General features: G+C 40.1%; 1 protein-coding gene across 1 annotated transcript in view; it reads left to right on the forward strand.

Moving 5' to 3' along the window:
* The window catches only part of FNDC1 (fibronectin type III domain containing 1), a 65,377-nt gene that overhangs the window by 42,284 nt on the left and 5,579 nt on the right, over positions 1-17,514 (forward strand). Inside the window, exons 12-17 of the mRNA XM_048936315.1 lie at positions 1,469-1,537; positions 3,390-3,542; positions 6,203-6,433; positions 7,683-7,791; positions 14,564-14,643; positions 16,525-16,554. Coding sequence (XP_048792272.1) covers positions 1,469-1,537; positions 3,390-3,542; positions 6,203-6,433; positions 7,683-7,791; positions 14,564-14,643; positions 16,525-16,554 — 672 coding nt within the window. The remainder of the gene's footprint in view (positions 1-1,468; positions 1,538-3,389; positions 3,543-6,202; positions 6,434-7,682; positions 7,792-14,563; positions 14,644-16,524; positions 16,555-17,514) is intronic.

The following is a 17,514-nucleotide window of genomic DNA, read 5'->3' on the forward strand; positions in this document are numbered from 1 at the left end:
TTCTGAAGAGTGCAGCCTAAACATACCATTAGAAAATGTCAGAATTGCTATGAAAGTCTGGTGAGATTTAACCAATTTCCTGTGTTTTTGTAGCTTATGTTGGAATTAAAATTACTGCTGTATTATTCATTTTTAAAAGAAACTTCATGTAGTAGAAAAAAATCCATCATTTCTTACAATAATTATTGGTTTTAAATTTTAAAAAAGCAATATAAAATGTATCATTTGAATTTGTAATTTATTTAGTGTTTGCGGTTGAAAAATTCCAGTATTCATAGTACTAGCCTAGTGAAAATCACATTTCTTTCTCTCACACCAAGTTCTGTATGAACTTACTAATTTAGCAGTTATCTTGAGGTCATTGCTGCCTGTCTGTTCTGTTTGCGTACTGCCCTCCCCTCAAACCCAATGTTTCATTGAAGACTTCTGATTTTACCTGCTGTGAATTTTGGCATCACACTTCTGATTTCTTTGCATTGCTTTTCATGGCTAGTCTGAGCCTTGTGTACACAGAATATTGTGGAGAAATTTCTCCAAGCATGCTGGGAAGCCTTCCAAATTCACAAGTTGAGCTACCTGGCAGTTGATGTATTGGGTGCTGGATACCTCATGTGCAGAGAGATTAAGATGATTTACATGTGATTTACATGAGCGGGAATTTAGGAAGCGTTTGCATTGGCCTTTGGTTTGAATTGGAGGGTTTCGATGTACACCTCCCAATCATCTCTACTTGCCATGCTTTTATATGCATTATGGGACAATTTCTGTGTGAACAATTTCAATTCCTTTTGGATGAAACCAAGGCAGAAACAGTACTTCAGAATTACATGTATATACCCTAACATGTAATGGCTGTTCAGCATACTGGATCAGACTAGAGCAAGTGCAGAGGAGATCTGGGTGCCCGATACCGGGAGACCCAGCACAACTTGCATCACTGCACAAATTCATGCCTTTTGGACTGCATTGGTGGATTGCTTGATTTTTTTCATACCTTGCGAAAGGTATTTGAATTGAAGTTTTCAGTTGTTTGAATTTCTTTGAATTTTTCTTTTTATATATATATATGAATTTCTTATATTTGCAACTCTTGAGACTACAGAATATTTTTAAATCCTGACATGAGTGCTATGTGGTCGTAGATAGTCTGCCTTTGCTCCAAGAGCCGTAGAGCCCAGGGCAGAGCCCCTGGAAGGTGTATTGCTCTCAGTTTTCAGAAGCAGCTCTCAAACCATTTTCCTCCAGCAGAACTCCTGGCTGTTAATATTAGTTAGCTACTCATCTGTTATTCTAAATATGCGGAATGGACTGTCGCTGTGTTATCTGGCAAACTTGGTGATTGTCTTATTTCTTTATAAATCATCCAGATAAATATTTTTATTTTAAACTTTATTTTAATATTTTAATAGGAGGGTGAGGATGAGACCATTGAATTTTACAACATTTGTTTTTTTTCTTTTTCCTGCAGTAGATACATTCTCAGGACTGGATTCAGAAGTGACAGCAACTCCAGAGGCATATGTGATATACGATGATGGTACAGATTAACTATAAGTATCTATTGCAAATGACACATTTTGGGTTGCTGTTTTTTTCCCTCTTCTTTCTTTGAAATTGAGTTTGCATGGCAGATTGATACACATGCACGGCAGTTTAAGTAAGCAGTGGTGAACTGGAAAAACTTTCCGTAGTTCTGCATCATACACGAAGGACAGTGGTACAAATGCAACTGTTAATGGACATGAGGGTCCCCTTCTTACAGTCCTGCCATCTAACAGGAGTCTATTCTGGAAATGAATTACATTCAGAGCTGGTTCATACACTCACTACTAGGCATTCTCTGGTACAACATCTAGTCCAAAATCACTGAACTGTTTTAAAATAGAAAATCAAAATACTGTCTGAGTCCTGGAAACATGTGTTTTTAGCACTAGAGTGCCAACGAATTATGAATCCAGTGTTATGAATATTTTCTTGTCTTTTTTGATGTGTAGTCTGCATTTAGACTATAAAATGTTTTCACACTGAGTGAGATCACCTAGGCATAAAATAAATTGCAGAATTTAAATTAAAAAGATTTGCAAACAGATAAAAGAAGAGGAAAACATTTTTGCAGTTATGTTCATGCCATCTTGGTGCTATAAGTCAGGACACACAAAGCTTAAGAGGAAGCTTCAAGTCTTAGCATTTAATTATTGATTTCCAGAAGGAAGGGAAATAATAAATTACCGGAACTAATATTCATTGTACACCACAGCTGGTTTCTGATGTTCTGCTCCTTTTATTTCTCATATTCTAGCTCCTACACCCACATATTAAAGCAGATAAGTACAGGCCTCTGCTGACCTCAGAGCTTTTAGTATCAGTAGTGTAATTTGAGGCTCTAGAATAAAAAAGTTTTTCTTTTGATGGATGTGGTCCTGGGAATTTAAGTCAAACCAACAGTCAAAAAAAGCTCTGGAAAGGGAGTGCAGCACCTGAGAGAAAAATGCCTGAGAGTTTTGTACTTTTATTCCAGAAGCTTCATACTGAGGCTGACATTTAGGATTTGAGGAGAAAATGAATTGAAACCTGCACGAGTTCTACAGCCTAAGTTCCTTACATCCCCACATCCTCAGCATGCAAGTCTTCTGCTGGGGCTCCCTATAGGGGCAGGTCACCTACAGGAGACTGCAGCAATTTTAGGAAAAAGAAATCCAAGTAATCAGATGAGTTTTCATAGCCCATATGAGGACATGGCAGGGATGTCAAATGCTTCTTTCCCTTCAATTTCTGTGTCAGTCTTGTAGTGTCATAGCTTTTCAGAGAGCGCTGGATTTAATGGTACTGAATATCAAGTACAGCTGAATATCAGGAGGTTCATATGTGCCAATTTGCTTGCCCTTAATGGGACTGCAAATGGCAAATACAAGACACCATGTCTGTAAGTTACTGGAGGGTTTAAAAGCAGTAGGAAACAGCTCTAAGATTTTAGATTAGTAACAAGGAGGTTGCTTAAAAAGCTGTGGCTGTGGATTCAATTACTGTGCTGTCTTCTTTTAGGGGTGGTAAGGGGAGATGGCAGATAACACACATTCAGAATATAGATTATATAAATATGTAGAATATACATTTGTTTATTGTCACCCTTTTTACCTGTGTGAATGACCTTTTTACCTGGTGATTGCTGTCCATCAGTGTAGTGGAAACACTTGCGACACTGAAGTATGATTAACTGTGACTTAGAGGCCCATAAGAAACGTGCAGTAGCTGTAGTAGGATACACAGCACTTCTTTGGGATTGTGGCTGGTCACGTAAATGTTTTCATTCTCATAATTAAGCCAAATCAGTGTGAAGTGTTGTGAATGTGAAAACAGGCTAACATTTGCATTTTGTGTTTCCTTTGAAGATTATGAGTTTTTCGAGAGCACTTTGCTACCGACCACCACTACTGTCACTACCACTACAACAGCAGAATCAGAAATTGTCTATCCAGAGACTAGTGTTGTTGGTACTGGCCCTGTATCAGAATATGACATTGCTGGAAAGAAACGGTTCACTGGTAAGGATATACTTTGTATTATGTAGCTTGCTGCTAGTGCTGCAAGTAATTCTTGTTCTAGGAAGATCAATCATTAAGCCAAGGCTATTTCATGAATATGAGCAACAGACTAGTGTGGGGTCCTTGTAATGACTGGCATCAGGGAAACCTAAACAACAGTACTTTGCTCATTGCTTTGATGCTTGCACGTTTGCATGTGGACTCGCACCAATGCTGTTGAAGCAGTGCAAACCTTTCTTTACTCTTGTAATGTAAGTACTCTGCTGTATATTCTGCATCATGTTCAGTTTACTTGAAGTCAGAGAAAAAGTAAGAGTATCTGCTTTGGTGCTCCAATAAGCTCAGCTGCATCACTTTAAATTCACACCGGGAGTGCATGCAGTACAAGTCTCCACATAGATGTGAATCATCCTCTGGAAGACCTAGTTCTTTTTACTGCCCCATGTAACGCCTGTAATTTCACCATGTATATCAAAGGTGTGTTTCATTTAGGACATATGGGGAAAGTCAATAAGTGAATGACATTTGAATCTGAACTTTCCAAAAAGTAAAGCCTGCAGATGTAAATTTGACTTTGCTATTTCTTTGCTCTGCAGAAAGAGCATAGGGAACGAACACACAGTATGCTGGCAGGAGGAATGAGAGTTGCTCCAGCATATGTGAGCCATTCAAGTGTGTAAATAGGCATTGCTGCTCTCATCTCAGAGCTGCTCTGGTCCTGTGTCAGAGAAGCAGCTTGAGATCAGACTGGAGGGATTTTGAGGTGCTAGGGCATTGTATTCCAGCCTCCAGCCAAGACTGCTTGACCTCTATCATTCTTTTGCAAATGTCTGGACTTTTAGCTGAGGTCTGGTCATATGCTAGCTTGCCTGGTGTTTCAGATGTGAGTTCAGGAGATGGAGCATCATTTTTGAATCATGTCTTGCTTTCCATTCCAACATCTGCAGGCTTCGTGGCTTATAGTGGAGCTCTGCTGCTGGAGTGAAATATTTGTTTTTATATTTGCCAAGACTTTTTCCAGTGAATCCTCAGTTTTACTGTCCAAACAATTTCATGATGTTTCTGTTCAGCTCTCTCACTGACAATGCTTCTTGATTCATTTAGCTAGAAGGGCTAAAATTAGCTTCATTGCAAGATCTGGAAAAAATTCCTAAGGGCATGAAATCCAATAAGGTAAACCAAGAAACATTAGAGCATTTAAAGGCACTAGGGAAAAAATAATACCTTTTTGTTTTAATTGCAATTGAATAAACATTTCCAAAAGCAAGTGTTATAGTCCTTATTTTGAATGTTGTGGTGACATTTAAATAAGTAACAAGATGGTCTAATCTATTTACTGAGCCAAAGTGAAATTCCAGTCAAAATAAGTATTCTAAAATTAGAGATTACAGGTCGTGTTCCTGGAAGGTGGAAACTCACGACTCCCAATCCTTTAATACCCAGGGGACCACTCTTAATTGCTTTAAGCGTTCAGACTTCACTTTGGAATTATTCTTCTTGTTCATTCTGTTGCTTCAACCTAGTTTCAGAATGTTTGTACAGGACATGGTGAAGTCTTAGATACTGATCAAAGGCCCTGGTAGGGTCTGTTCCCATGTGTAAAATGCCAAGAATCTGTGTGATGTTTCCACCCAACATCCCAGAACAGCAGTAGGTAGCGTGCAGAGGTTCTTGCAGCCAGACTGCTCTCCTCTGTCTCTTGCAGTAAAAACGGACCCCCTCTCTTTAGGTAATTAGGTACAGTTGTGAGTGTGGGCTCGCCCTGAGTGTTGGCATTCCATTTTCCCCTGTTTATGAATCAAATTGAGCAGGAGCCATGCTTTGTTGCTGCAGTGGTTTCTGATTACAAAGACCAGTAAATGGTTTCTTGCATATCTCCCTAGTGCAGATAACTTCTGTATGGAGAGAGATAACATGCATGAGAAGATTCCCGGCTGCCAGGCAAGGGCAAGGCTAAAGCTGTTGTGATTTGTACACTGCTTGCTTACCTGGAGACCACCAAAATCTTAGCTTTCCTTTCTAAATTCCTTTGGTAAAGTGCAAGAGTCTGGTCTGAGGGGCGTAAGCTAAGGAAAGGCTAAAGAGGGCTCAAGCAGCACTAATCATTTCTCTACCATGATATATACTTATGTTGTTCCTTTAGGTCAGGTTTACTGCCATAGCACAAGGAAGTCTACAGAACTTGGCAGAAACTGTCACCTTAAAGTACAAAGAAATGTGTAGAGGTTGGACAGCCAGAGTTGCCCAAGTCAGATTGGCTAGGTAGGGTAAGCAGAAATGCAGGAAGCCACTAGGGCCATGAAAGTGATGATGAAAGGTTTAGAGCATCTGATATGTGAGGAGAAGCTAGGAGAGCTGGGGCTCTTCAATATGAAGAAGAGAAATCTGTGTGGAACCTTGCCAATGTGCATAAATAGCTGATGGGGACTGTAAAGATGAGAGAGCCAGGCTTTACTCATTTGGTGCCCGCTGATAAGAGAAAGCAATGGACACAAACTGAGACATAAGAAATCCTGGTGTGATCCCAAACTGGCCGAGGCCACAGTGGTCCCTGTCTATTAGTCAGCTGTAGGAATCACACAGGGTATTGGCAGCCTGCGTGTTACTCTCTGAAATCTACGAAGTGCTAACTAAGTGCCACCCTTCCCTGTCTCTTCCAGCACCTTACGTGACCTATCTAAATAAAGATCCAGCAGCCCCCTGCTCCTTGACAGAGGCCCTGGAGCACTTCCAAGTGGAAAGCCTTGATGAGATCATCCCTAATGACCTTAAAGAGAAAGACACACATCCCCTCAAAGCCCCTCATAACATCACTGTTGTGGCAGTAGAAGGCTGTCACTCCTTTGTCATCGTGGACTGGGCCAAGCCTGCTCGGGGAGACATGGTAACAGGTACTGCAGAGCTGGTGTCTCCAGCACATGGGTAGGATGGGCTGTTCTCCTGAGGGGGAAAGGTTTTGCTGAATGACCATTTTTATCAAATTGAGCCAACTGCTCATGAAATTCTCTCTGTGTTAACAGTTCTCTGAAGGAGGTGAGCTGCTTTCTTAGTGGTGAAAAAGGTCCTTTGTCATCCTTCAGTGCCAGAGTTATCTGTTCATGCCGGGCCAGATATTTCAGATTTTGGCTCTGCTTCTGTGGCAGCAGTTCTGAAGGCGTTGCTTCTCACCAGTGCAGTGTCTGTGATAGTACTTAGTTTGACTGACTACTTCTGCTCCTGAGTAGCACTCTCAGCACCACTGCAAGCACTTCCCATATTTTTCTTTGGAGCATCTTTCACATTTGCATTCAGTCTCCTCTGAGCTAAGGCAACCTAAGACCTTTTAAGAGCCACATAAAAGCACAAACTGACTTCAAAAATGAATCTCAAAACTTGTTAGAAAACACTGAAATAAATTACTGAAATATTTTTAGAAGAAAATCAAAGTCTATTTGCCATTGGACCCAGAATATCTGAAGTAAGACATGGAAAAGGCCTTTGCTTTGGTGCTGCCACCTCTGTGGATGGCAGCAGTGGCAAGGAGATGGGAACTAGCAGAGCCAAATAATGTAATAAAGGTTTGTAAGGAATTGGGCTGCACCTGAACGGGCCACGTGGTGTCTGTCCTACAGCACTTAATTCTTCAAAGCTGTAGATCCAGTACCTCACAGAGCACAGTTTATCTAAAAATAAAAGAAATTAGACACCACAGTGTTGAAGTGGAGAATATAATTTATATATCATAAAATCACCATTATTGGAAAAGACCTCCAAGATCATCCAGTCCAACCATCCACCACCACCACCATTTCCCCACTAAATCTCATCCCTTAGCACAACATCTACACAGTTCTCATGTTTCTGCATAGTGAGTGTCTAACTTAAAGCAGTGGATAGGTTGAGTTTGTCATCTTTTTGTCTTCAGTGTCTTTTAAATCAGTAATTGCATATTGGTACCGTTCTGTAATACAATGCACTGTTGTTATTGGCTAATGATAGGAAATTCTTGTAGCCTGAGAGGTTCCAGGAGGGCTAGGCATTAAATCACAAATTCAAAGATGCTTACGTTCCTTCTAACTCATGAAATTTAACATGGCACCTAAGCTTGGGATACCACTTAAGTTTAAAATCCTCCCAGCTTTTTGTCTTTCCTTTTTACAGGCTATCTGGTTTACAGTGCATCCTACGATGACTTTTTAAAAAACAAGTGGTCAACTAGGACTGCAGGTACTACTCATCTGCCAATTGAGAACCTGAAGCCAAACACACGGTAAGAATTTGATCCATTCTTTTCAGTTCTGGAAGGGAAGTAAAACAAATTTGATTATTTACAAACTTTTTTTTTCTTGGCCTTAGTATAAATATCCATATCTCATACAGATTGTAGTCATTTTGTTTGGCAGAAAATTGTTCTGTAAATCTCACAGCAGTTTATGTGACGTATTTACCATGTTAATCCTAGAATAGATGACTGTGTGTACAAGTATATATGTTTGTGTATATAAAGACACTTATCAGTAAGAAAAAATATCATTTAAAAACTTTGTGTTCTAGTCATATGCATCATTGAATCAAATTTTGTGGGAAGAGTGTATTAAAATATACTCTTGTTGTAATGTGATGTGGCCATTCCAACACACCAGCGTACTCAAAATTTAGTAGCTATGGGGTGGTGGGAAAAGGTGCCAGCTCTCTGTGGCCTGTTTTTGCTGTCTGCTTACATCAGTTGTATCAGTAGAGGAGCCTTCACGGTGTAAAGAGGCCATGACACTTGTTCAGAAGTCAGTTTGGCAGGAGCTGTAGTGCTGTATCTTATCATATTTTATCAAAAAATCTCACAGAAGATGCAAAACAAGAATGCTTGCTATGCATGATGTTGGAACAGTTTATGGTGATTGGGTGGGAAGTGAATGGGCACAGAGGGAATATGTTAAAATCACTGATTTTGACAGATACGCAGTGTCTCAATCCTGTTCTCTCAAATTCTGAGTCTGAAAGACTTCTGTTGTTGCTGTTTGCTAGATGATGATTCTTCACTTTATGATGACTACAGTCTCTTAAGCACTGGTGTCATGTGCTGCTCGTGTATTTGATAGCATGGGAGATGCACTGGGGTTGAACCTGGGAACTAGCATGCCTTATGTGATGAGAAAGTATAAATCAGACCAGTCATTCCTAGAACAGCCACAGCAGCACAGAAGAGAGAAACAGTGTTCGTTAAAGGATATTTTTGTTCCAAAATGATTTATGTATGAGTGTTAAAAGCAATTGAGAGTAAGGTTTTACATCCCACTTGTTTTAACTGCTGTATAACTTCTCATATTATTCAAGGTTCTGGTTAATTGCTAAAACCATAAACCTCAACTTGGAAAACATAGAAGAATTATCTGAACATTCATCTGAACACTTAATTAACATATTTAGGAAAAGTCAATGCAGTGTAGTATTTGGGTCTCAAAAATGAGTTGGCATATTTTTTTCTGACCATGGCACAGTGCTTTTCAGAGTGATTTTCCCCAGCTATTGTTGATTCTCTTACTGTAGCTCCCAGGGACAATATTAAGGTACAAGATTCCTTGTCAGCAGTAGTAATGCTGAGCAGGAACCAGCTGTGAAATGTGAGTGAAGAGTTGCAGTATCCTTATTGACTGTTGCAGGAATGTGTTCAAGAAATAAGGGTCTATCTAAATAGCTTAAATATGTTACGCCTATATTAAGGATTATTTATCTAGAAATCTTAATCAAGTCCTTATGAGATGTGCATGGTGCATTAAAGCAGGATTATTTGTACAGCAGAGAGCTACAGCTGGATGTTCTGCATCTACTAGTGCCCTTATTATAAAACGTCATTATTATAAAAATATTGAGGAAAGTGTGGGGCACAGTTTACCTCTGGATTTCACCTGGTAGAACAAGACAGATGACATCTGAGATGACCTAAACTCTGTTCCTAGATAGTGAGAGAAGCAGATGCATACCTTCCTGCCTTTGTGTGTACATCTTCATTCCATGAGAACATCACTTCTCTCTTAAACTTCTCTTAAACTTCTCTTGCCTCTAGTACCTGCCTCCACACCCCAGACTCCTTTACGTCCCCAGCCTTTTTCCTTTTCACCAGTTTTCCATAGTTTCTTTCCCACTCCCCAACTCTCACTATGCCTTGTGCAGGCCAGGAAGGCACTGCCCTTGTGCCCCAGCTTCCCCTATGAAAGATCTTCCATCATTTGTTTCTCTGGCCTTTCCACTTGCTAGCCCCAGCTCCTCGTGCTCTTAATGTCTTTCATTCAAGCCTCCTTCTTCTGCTGTCCTAAGGACAGTATCAAATGTCTACTATAGGTCTTTCTTGTGCCCAAAACCTCAAAAGTTTTCCATCACCTAAATGAGCAATTGCAGTGAAAATCCCATGGAGCCGCAGCCATGCTCTGAGCAGAGGAATCAGTGGGAATGGAGCTGCCAACCAGCGATACGTCTGCTGAGATGTATGTGAACTCCATGCTTCAGAAGATCAAAGTAGTAAAATGATTTTTTTTACAGAAACAGCAAGGTTTTTGCATATCCACAAATCTACTGACTCCTTTGTTGAATATGAAGGCTTTTTCAAAGCAGAGAGATTCAAACAAAATCCATTTGTTATTTCTGAAGAGCAGGGTAATCCATTGGCCTCTGTTGTATACTCTATGAAAGAAAGAAAGGCATTGTGTGGGGTCTGTGGTGGAGAAGTAGGGTTCTTTACAAGAGAAAATTTGTGCATATCAGCCAATCTCATTCACATTCTCCCCATCCACAGGCTGAATTGACTGCATATTTTTAGTCTTAAAAATAACTCCCTAACCATTGGGAAAGAACCCCATCCTAATTAAAAAAACATGGCATGGCATCTGAAGTTGGTCTAAAAATGTTGTGTTTGCCTTAGGAATGCATAGTGTGAGATATCTCTGATTAAGTCAGATTGCTATATGCAGATGCTATGGAATGGTGGGTGTTCCTTGCAGGGTTATTGGTGGTACAATCTGTGGTGCAGTCAGAATACCAGAAAGGGGTTAGTATTGTGTCAGAAGTCAGCTCTGGAGAAGAGTTGAAGCTGCCAACATGTCCTGGAAAATGTCTGCCTGGTGTTCAGGTTTTACAAACAAAACTGAAGTCTAAATTTAGCCCACGCAATAAGCTTTCTTTGGAGGCCTGGCCTGGCCTCTGGTTGAGAAGTAGAAGTTTTTCCCATTTGCAAAACACTGGTCAGCTTTGGTGGGCACAGGAGTGCTTCCTCATGACATAGGAATATAGGTGCTAAAATAATTTTAAACCTTAAATCTTTAAAGTGGCAATCTTGACAATGTCCTTTTCCTAAGCTTAATTCTCTGCCATCACAGAAGAAGGGCAATGAAAAGGGCTGGAGAGCATCCACTCACCACTAAATCCAATCTCTTTCAATCACATTCATAAACATTTCAAACTCCTTCTTTAATATGGCTAGGCTTTCCTCTGTGTTTCTGCAGGAAAGCTGTGGCAATGCCTTACAGAAGGAATTAGGTAGCCTTCTGATGTTGAACAACCTCTTTTGCTGCTTTATCTTCAAACCTTTCGTTTCTATATGGTTTCTATTCCTTCAGGGCTTTTTTAACCCCAGAATGTCTGCTACCAATTTTAGTGGTGTTGCAGAGCATTTTGCAGGAGGCTGCTCAAACAGAGCAATTGCGAGATCTTCTGGCTCTGAGGGCCAAATGGGCTGAAAATTTCTGTTTCCTTTCTCTATCTCCATTAAACAAAGCATCAGCCACAACCAGCTGCTCTGTGTCACCAGAGCAGCATAAAAGAGGTAAGGTGTGGATGAAGCCCTCTTCTCAAGCAAGTGGTAGACCTGTTGATGCATGCCTACCTGACCGCAACCATGCAGAAAACCCCTCTTCCAGCCCCACTCTAGTGAATTATTATGTATTTAGTATACATACCCGTGATATATGTGATGCTGAGCCAATTTCTGACGGAAGCAGCACCCCATGTGGATTTCCTCCTTGCAGCCAGGTCAGGTGCACATGCTGGTTCCTCCCTGACAGAAGTAGGCCCTGTTCCCTGCATTGCCTCTGCACAATCACCATCACCCTCCTCCAGCACTGAGGGGGTATCAGCAGCCACAGTCCTTTTATCCATTGATGACATGCAGCTATGGTGTTGGGGTGCTCCCAGGTTGGCCAGAGTAGGCATGTACAGCCTACATGTCTCATCATCTCAGGCTGCTGCTGGTGGGACCTGGGAACTGATTTGTGAATGATTAATCTTTCTAACAACAACTGCTTCCCTAACTGTTCCGCTGAGCGATCATCTCCCTTTGTAGCTACAAGTTCCAGCAATTAATTTTCAGCAAGAGGGAGACACTTGGAATTAAGTCATAAAATCATTTTGCTCCAAGTGACATATATGGATAAGAATAGTCAAATGAACATAAATATCACACATTCATTGCTCTGTTGCAGTTTATTAAATGCCTTCTTTACATGTCAGTAGATGTGGTATATGAAATCTCAAAGGAGGTTTATTTTTAGCAAAAAAAGGCTTTGTGTACGTGTTAAAAACTCACAGTATTGCATCTCTTTCAGTGGAGACTCTTATATGCCTATTGATAACAATTTATTACGAGTCTGGCTGAGCAAAGTGTAATAAAAGCACAATCAACTTCCACACTACAGTTTTTCGTCATGTATTTATGTGATGAGGAACAGTTGAGTTATATCGATTTGAGACTTCCTGGCAAATCCATCAACTGTAATGCAAATAAGATCCTGACTAATGAAAATGTCAGACACCTGGCCTAGAAAGGCTTTGGCAATTTCTTCTTTATTTGTCATGTCTGAGAAATAAATATATACTGACTTCATTATTTTATTGATGCACTTAATACAGCAAGCATAGCATGGTCTATGCTTAAATCACAGGTCAGCAAGTCATGAGTCCTGGCTTTCTTTCTGGCACTGTGAAAGACTTCCTGTATATTTAAAGGCTTAGGAACTAATTTTCCAATTTAGTAAAGAGAAATGTACTCATAACTTCATCACATGTTTTTCCAGACAGTGAATCAGGCTACCCCAATGATCACGTATCTCAGATGGGCTTTTTGTGTGCACAGTAGGACACCTGGTCATAGAGGTGTGAGTGACAAAGGAGGTGTGAATGGAGTGTGGCCACTGGTGCAAGTGTCCCTTGGAAACATAGATAACTTGGGAATTAAAGCAGTCCTCTGCTTCATGCTCTGATCTGGGGTACAGGAGCATGCAGGAGGACTTTGCCTCCCTGTCCTTCCTCAGCCACACTGAACACTCGCAAGCTGCTGTCGGGAAAACAAGGCCAACAGTTGAAACCGCAGGACAAGACTTTTATCAGGATTATGCTGGGAATTATAAAAAAACACAGCCTTGCTAAATTTCACTATTTAATGTGGTTTCATTTTGCCACGGTGTGTATGTCTTTTAAAAGAAAACTGCAAGCCCTTTGTGTACATTCATGAATATTCCTGAATACTCCCACTCCTGCTGCCCACTTACTCCTTGCTAGAAAAAACAAGGTTCCTGCAGCTGGATGCTGTTGAATTTGCTCGCTTCCTGCTAGCTTGCAAAGCATGAGCATCTTATTCATCACTAAGCCACATGTTACGCACTTACATTGCAGGGACTACTGCCATTTCATGTGCACAGAAGTGAAGGAAGGGGAGCAAAGCTTTTGATGTAGATGGCTTCTGTACTTTGTACATAGACTGTACAGAAGCCTCCAGGGGATGGCAGACCATAGCTGCTATGAAGCTTTCTGTCTTAGCCCAGTGCACCCCATTGCTGGGCCATGCAAGCACAGCAGTGCCCAAGGGTTTGTCTGCAGGATGGGGTGGCCACCATGATGCTTTTCATGGGGCTTCCTATCAGACCTGCCACTTGGATGGAACATTGCCCATCAATGCTTGGTGGCACCTACTCCTGTGAGTAAGTGCTTGCCCAATATTGCAGGTCACACAGTGTGGTTTTGAAAATGTCTGCTTTTGGATGAAAAGCTAGCTCTAGGCTGTGTGGATATTACAGAGATTTTTTTTATTTTTACTAATTTATTTACAAGGGTGTAATTGAGCAAGCACGCAAGAAAGGGAAACCTAAACACAGGCACTTAAAAAATGTTGTGCTGGAACTTTTTACAGTAATCTTCCATTCTTGTTTGTTTCTGCTGGACTGGATAAAAACATAAAAATAAATATCAGGGTAGGCAGCAAATAAAAATCATGATATTTGGAAATGAAGTAAAAAATATGCTTATGCATTCTTCTCCCTGAGTCAGAATAATAATTTTGTTTCTGTCAGGCAAAGAATGGAGTTCTAGTGGCTAGTCATGTGCTTTAATTTAAGCATGTGATTTAAATAATCTCGATGCTGCTAGAGTTTGTGAAGAAAGGTCAAAAGCTTAGCTTCTGATCTTGTATAAACCTGATACAGTTTTAGTTTTGCAGCTTATACCGCTACTTTCTTAGGAACTAATCCGGATAAAGGTTCCCGAGGTCAAAATTTATTTCCTTGCAACCTTTTTCTTGTAGTCTACTGCTATTAGTTGTTACTTATAAAGTGAATGTAATTATGAAGATGATAAAAATAAATAAGAATTACAAAAAGATGAAATTTGCATGTAACAGCCAGCTCATAGCCTGGCTGAGTATCCAAGTCCAAATCTTTTTTATAAATGGAGATTACAAACAAGAGGGAAATAGACTTTTTACAGAGGTAGATAGCAAGGTTATGGATGCCCCATCGCTGGAGGCATTCAAGACCACGTTGGATGGGGACCTCGGCAGCCTGAGTGGTGGCAGCCCTGTCCTTGGCACAAGGTTGGAACTGAATGGTCTTTAATGCTCCTTCCAACCCAAGTCATTCTACAACTCTGTAGTATAGTAAAAAGGGCACTCAAACTCTCTGGAATTGTGTTGGTTTGATTGTCTCCCTATGTTAATATTATTTCTAATTTAGTCATTGCAGTGAAATCAATGGTTCAATCTTATTTTTCTTCTCACTGTGTTTCAGATATTATTTTAAAGTCCAAGCAAAGAACCCCTTTGGTTATGGACCTGTTAGCTCTTCAGTCTCATTTATCACAGAGTCTGGTACGTTCTGCTTTTTACTTTCATCACAGAATTGAATTCATAATAGAAGATGTGGGAGGGCATTTACTGAAACAAACATGGTAGTAATGGTGATTATCCTGAAATTACTACTTTGAGAGCTTTTAAGGTTAATTATTTGTTTTCAGTAAAGCTAGGAACATAATACACAGTCATAATGCCACTATGAAAATATAAGTGATGTGAAAGTTTCAGGGGAACAGGAAGTTAAGTTTAAAATACAAAAGATTACTAGTGTTCCAAAATACAGAAGCAGTGGGAAGTTTAATGTAATTGATAGATTGACCAAACATTTGGTAAATTGGTTTCCTAATTGTGAACAGCTGAGCAGTTGGTAGTGGCTGTCTCTGGAAAAAATATAGGAAGCAATTGTTCCATCAAATGGGCAAAGTTCTCTGTTCCTTTTTTGACAAAGCATGCTTCTCTTTCACAGGGCTAATAGTGTGCCCAAGAGCAACACCCCCTTCTAAAAATAGTGTGTTCAGTGAGCTATTTTTACCCATTTCTTCTTCCATTGAGCCAAAGGCCAACGATTCCACTGAAAGTACAAATTCTTTAATCTTTACTTGAGCCATAGGTCAGTTGTCTCTTTTGAATTTTGCCCTTTTGACAGTATGGGGTTTATGTTGTTTCTGGTTTTGCTCTTTAGCTTCAACCCGTAGTGCTCACTTCAGTGGAACCATTAAGAACCATGGAAAGTAAGCCTACACAAAAAGGAGACAAAGATGCAAGAAAAGTAAATGGTCCTGCATGACATGTTCAGGGTTTGTTTTTTCTTAAAAGGAGTAGTAGAAGCTCAAATATAAATCCCAAGAGGTCTGACATTGGGCAAATACAGCATGCTGTGCCTTGTGGGGAGTTCTGCTGATTAGCTAACTGCCAGTATGCAGTTCTGAATGCCTAGTTTTTCGAACCACAATCAGCCACCTTATGAACTTTCTGTAAGAAGTTAAATCCATTGAAGTTAAAGTTTTATTTGCAGCAGTGTTCTGCACTTGTCACGTGGCCAAAGATGGCTTTCCAGCTGGCACAAATACAAAAGCAGTTGCTAAAACTAAAGCCAAATGGTATAGTTACAGTGATTGAATAGATCAAAAGAGAGTGAGAAACTGCTGGTTCTAAGCACTGTTTGAGTACAATTGGAAGGTGTGAGCTGCTGAGAGTATCCCATAAAGAATGCTACCACGGGATCAAGTAGCTTACTGAAAATATCGCATCTTACCTTCAGTAATGTACAGAAGAGAAAAGAAAACCATTGTTTTCTTTAATCAAACTGTAAAATCCCTATAGTTTATTTTCCCCATCAGTATATAAGCACTATACTTTTTCTTCAGGTACTTTGTGTATAATAAAAGCCAGTTAAGAGACAGCGGATATGACAATGTAATGAACAAGAAGTTCACTTATTAGGTGCTGTTGATGTGTTATCCATATTCCACGCCTATTCCATCCTCCTTACGTTAAGAAAAAATTCCAAACAAGCAGAAGCTCCTGATGTGTTGGACAGAGCTCAGCACTGTCCAGTTGGCTCTTGAAAATCTTCTACCATTCTGACTTGAGAAGTTAAAATTATAAATTTCACATGTTAATGAATACCACTCAACAACAAGCTAAACATGATAAATGTCTGAGACTAAGGTTTGCATGTTAAAGGTAGCTTACCTTTCCCTTTGGAAGTTAGGCTGCTATGTGTCAGTCACACAGTTTAGCTCTGCAAATCAGTGAGACATAAATCCCACATTCACAACATAACTAATGGCAGTTACTCTTTGTTTTCTTGAGAGATACTCTATGTTTCATATGATAAAAAAAGATTTGGAATAAAATACTGAAATTCCTTTTGTATTTGTTTCCTTCTTCTAGATAATCCCCTCCTTATTGTCAGACCTCCTGGTAAGTCTTTTTCCATTTTTTTTTTCATTAAGGGCATGACATTTATGAAAAACAGAATATACATATGAGAGACATGTCCCAACAGACAGTTGAATTTGCAGTTTTAAGCAGGAGAGGGAAATAGTTCATTGTGCTAGTTTTAAGACCCCATACTCTTTGAAAAGAAACATGTTCTAAGTTTTGTTAGATTATGAGCTTTATTTGGGCCAACCTTCTGCCTGGTAAATCAGCCTTCATTGCTTTGTAAAAAGCATTAAACTGTATTGCTTCTTTGTGTCCTTTAGCTGCCTGAGCATAGCTTGGACAGCGTGACCAGTTTTTCCAATCTCTAGCTGTTATGATCATCTGCACTGTTTGTCAAACTCTTATAAATAATAACAAATTCCAGGATTTGTAACTGAACTGTATGACAGGGACATGCCATGAAGTTGCTGAGCTTGCTTTCTGTTTTCAAGCCTATCACTCTGTATCTTTTGTGGCTTATTGCACATTCAGCCTGTAATCAGAAGAGCTTGTATTTTGGTGCTAGGAACAGCCTTGCTGATATGTAACCCCAGGCAGTGCATGCTCTTGCAAAGGAAGCATGAAAAAGGCCTTCACAGCTATTACACTCTGTCAGCTTTCCTAAGCAGTTTAAATGGTTAGTCCAGGGGCTTTTCAACTACATTGTTCATACAAACAATGTCCAGCATGTCCCTCCCTCCTATTTTGGTTATGCTTACTAGCCTGTTTTTCACATGTCCACCCACATGTCTCTGATGATGTACAGATATGCTGTGTCTCTGGCAGCCAGTATGGGAGGCCTCTAATAGTGGACTTCCCATACTCCTGGTCACCTCCAGGTTTTTTTGCTGTCACTTAGTTTGTGGGTCTATTAATGGAAAGAAGATTTTTGGAAAGTAATAGAAGGGGAACGGCTGTTTACGAGGATTGATAGTGATAGGAAAAAGGGGAATGGTC

This window comes from Lagopus muta, chromosome 2 (assembly GCF_023343835.1).
Source record: "Lagopus muta isolate bLagMut1 chromosome 2, bLagMut1 primary, whole genome shotgun sequence".
In the NCBI taxonomy this organism is placed as follows: domain Eukaryota; kingdom Metazoa; phylum Chordata; class Aves; order Galliformes; family Phasianidae; genus Lagopus; species Lagopus muta.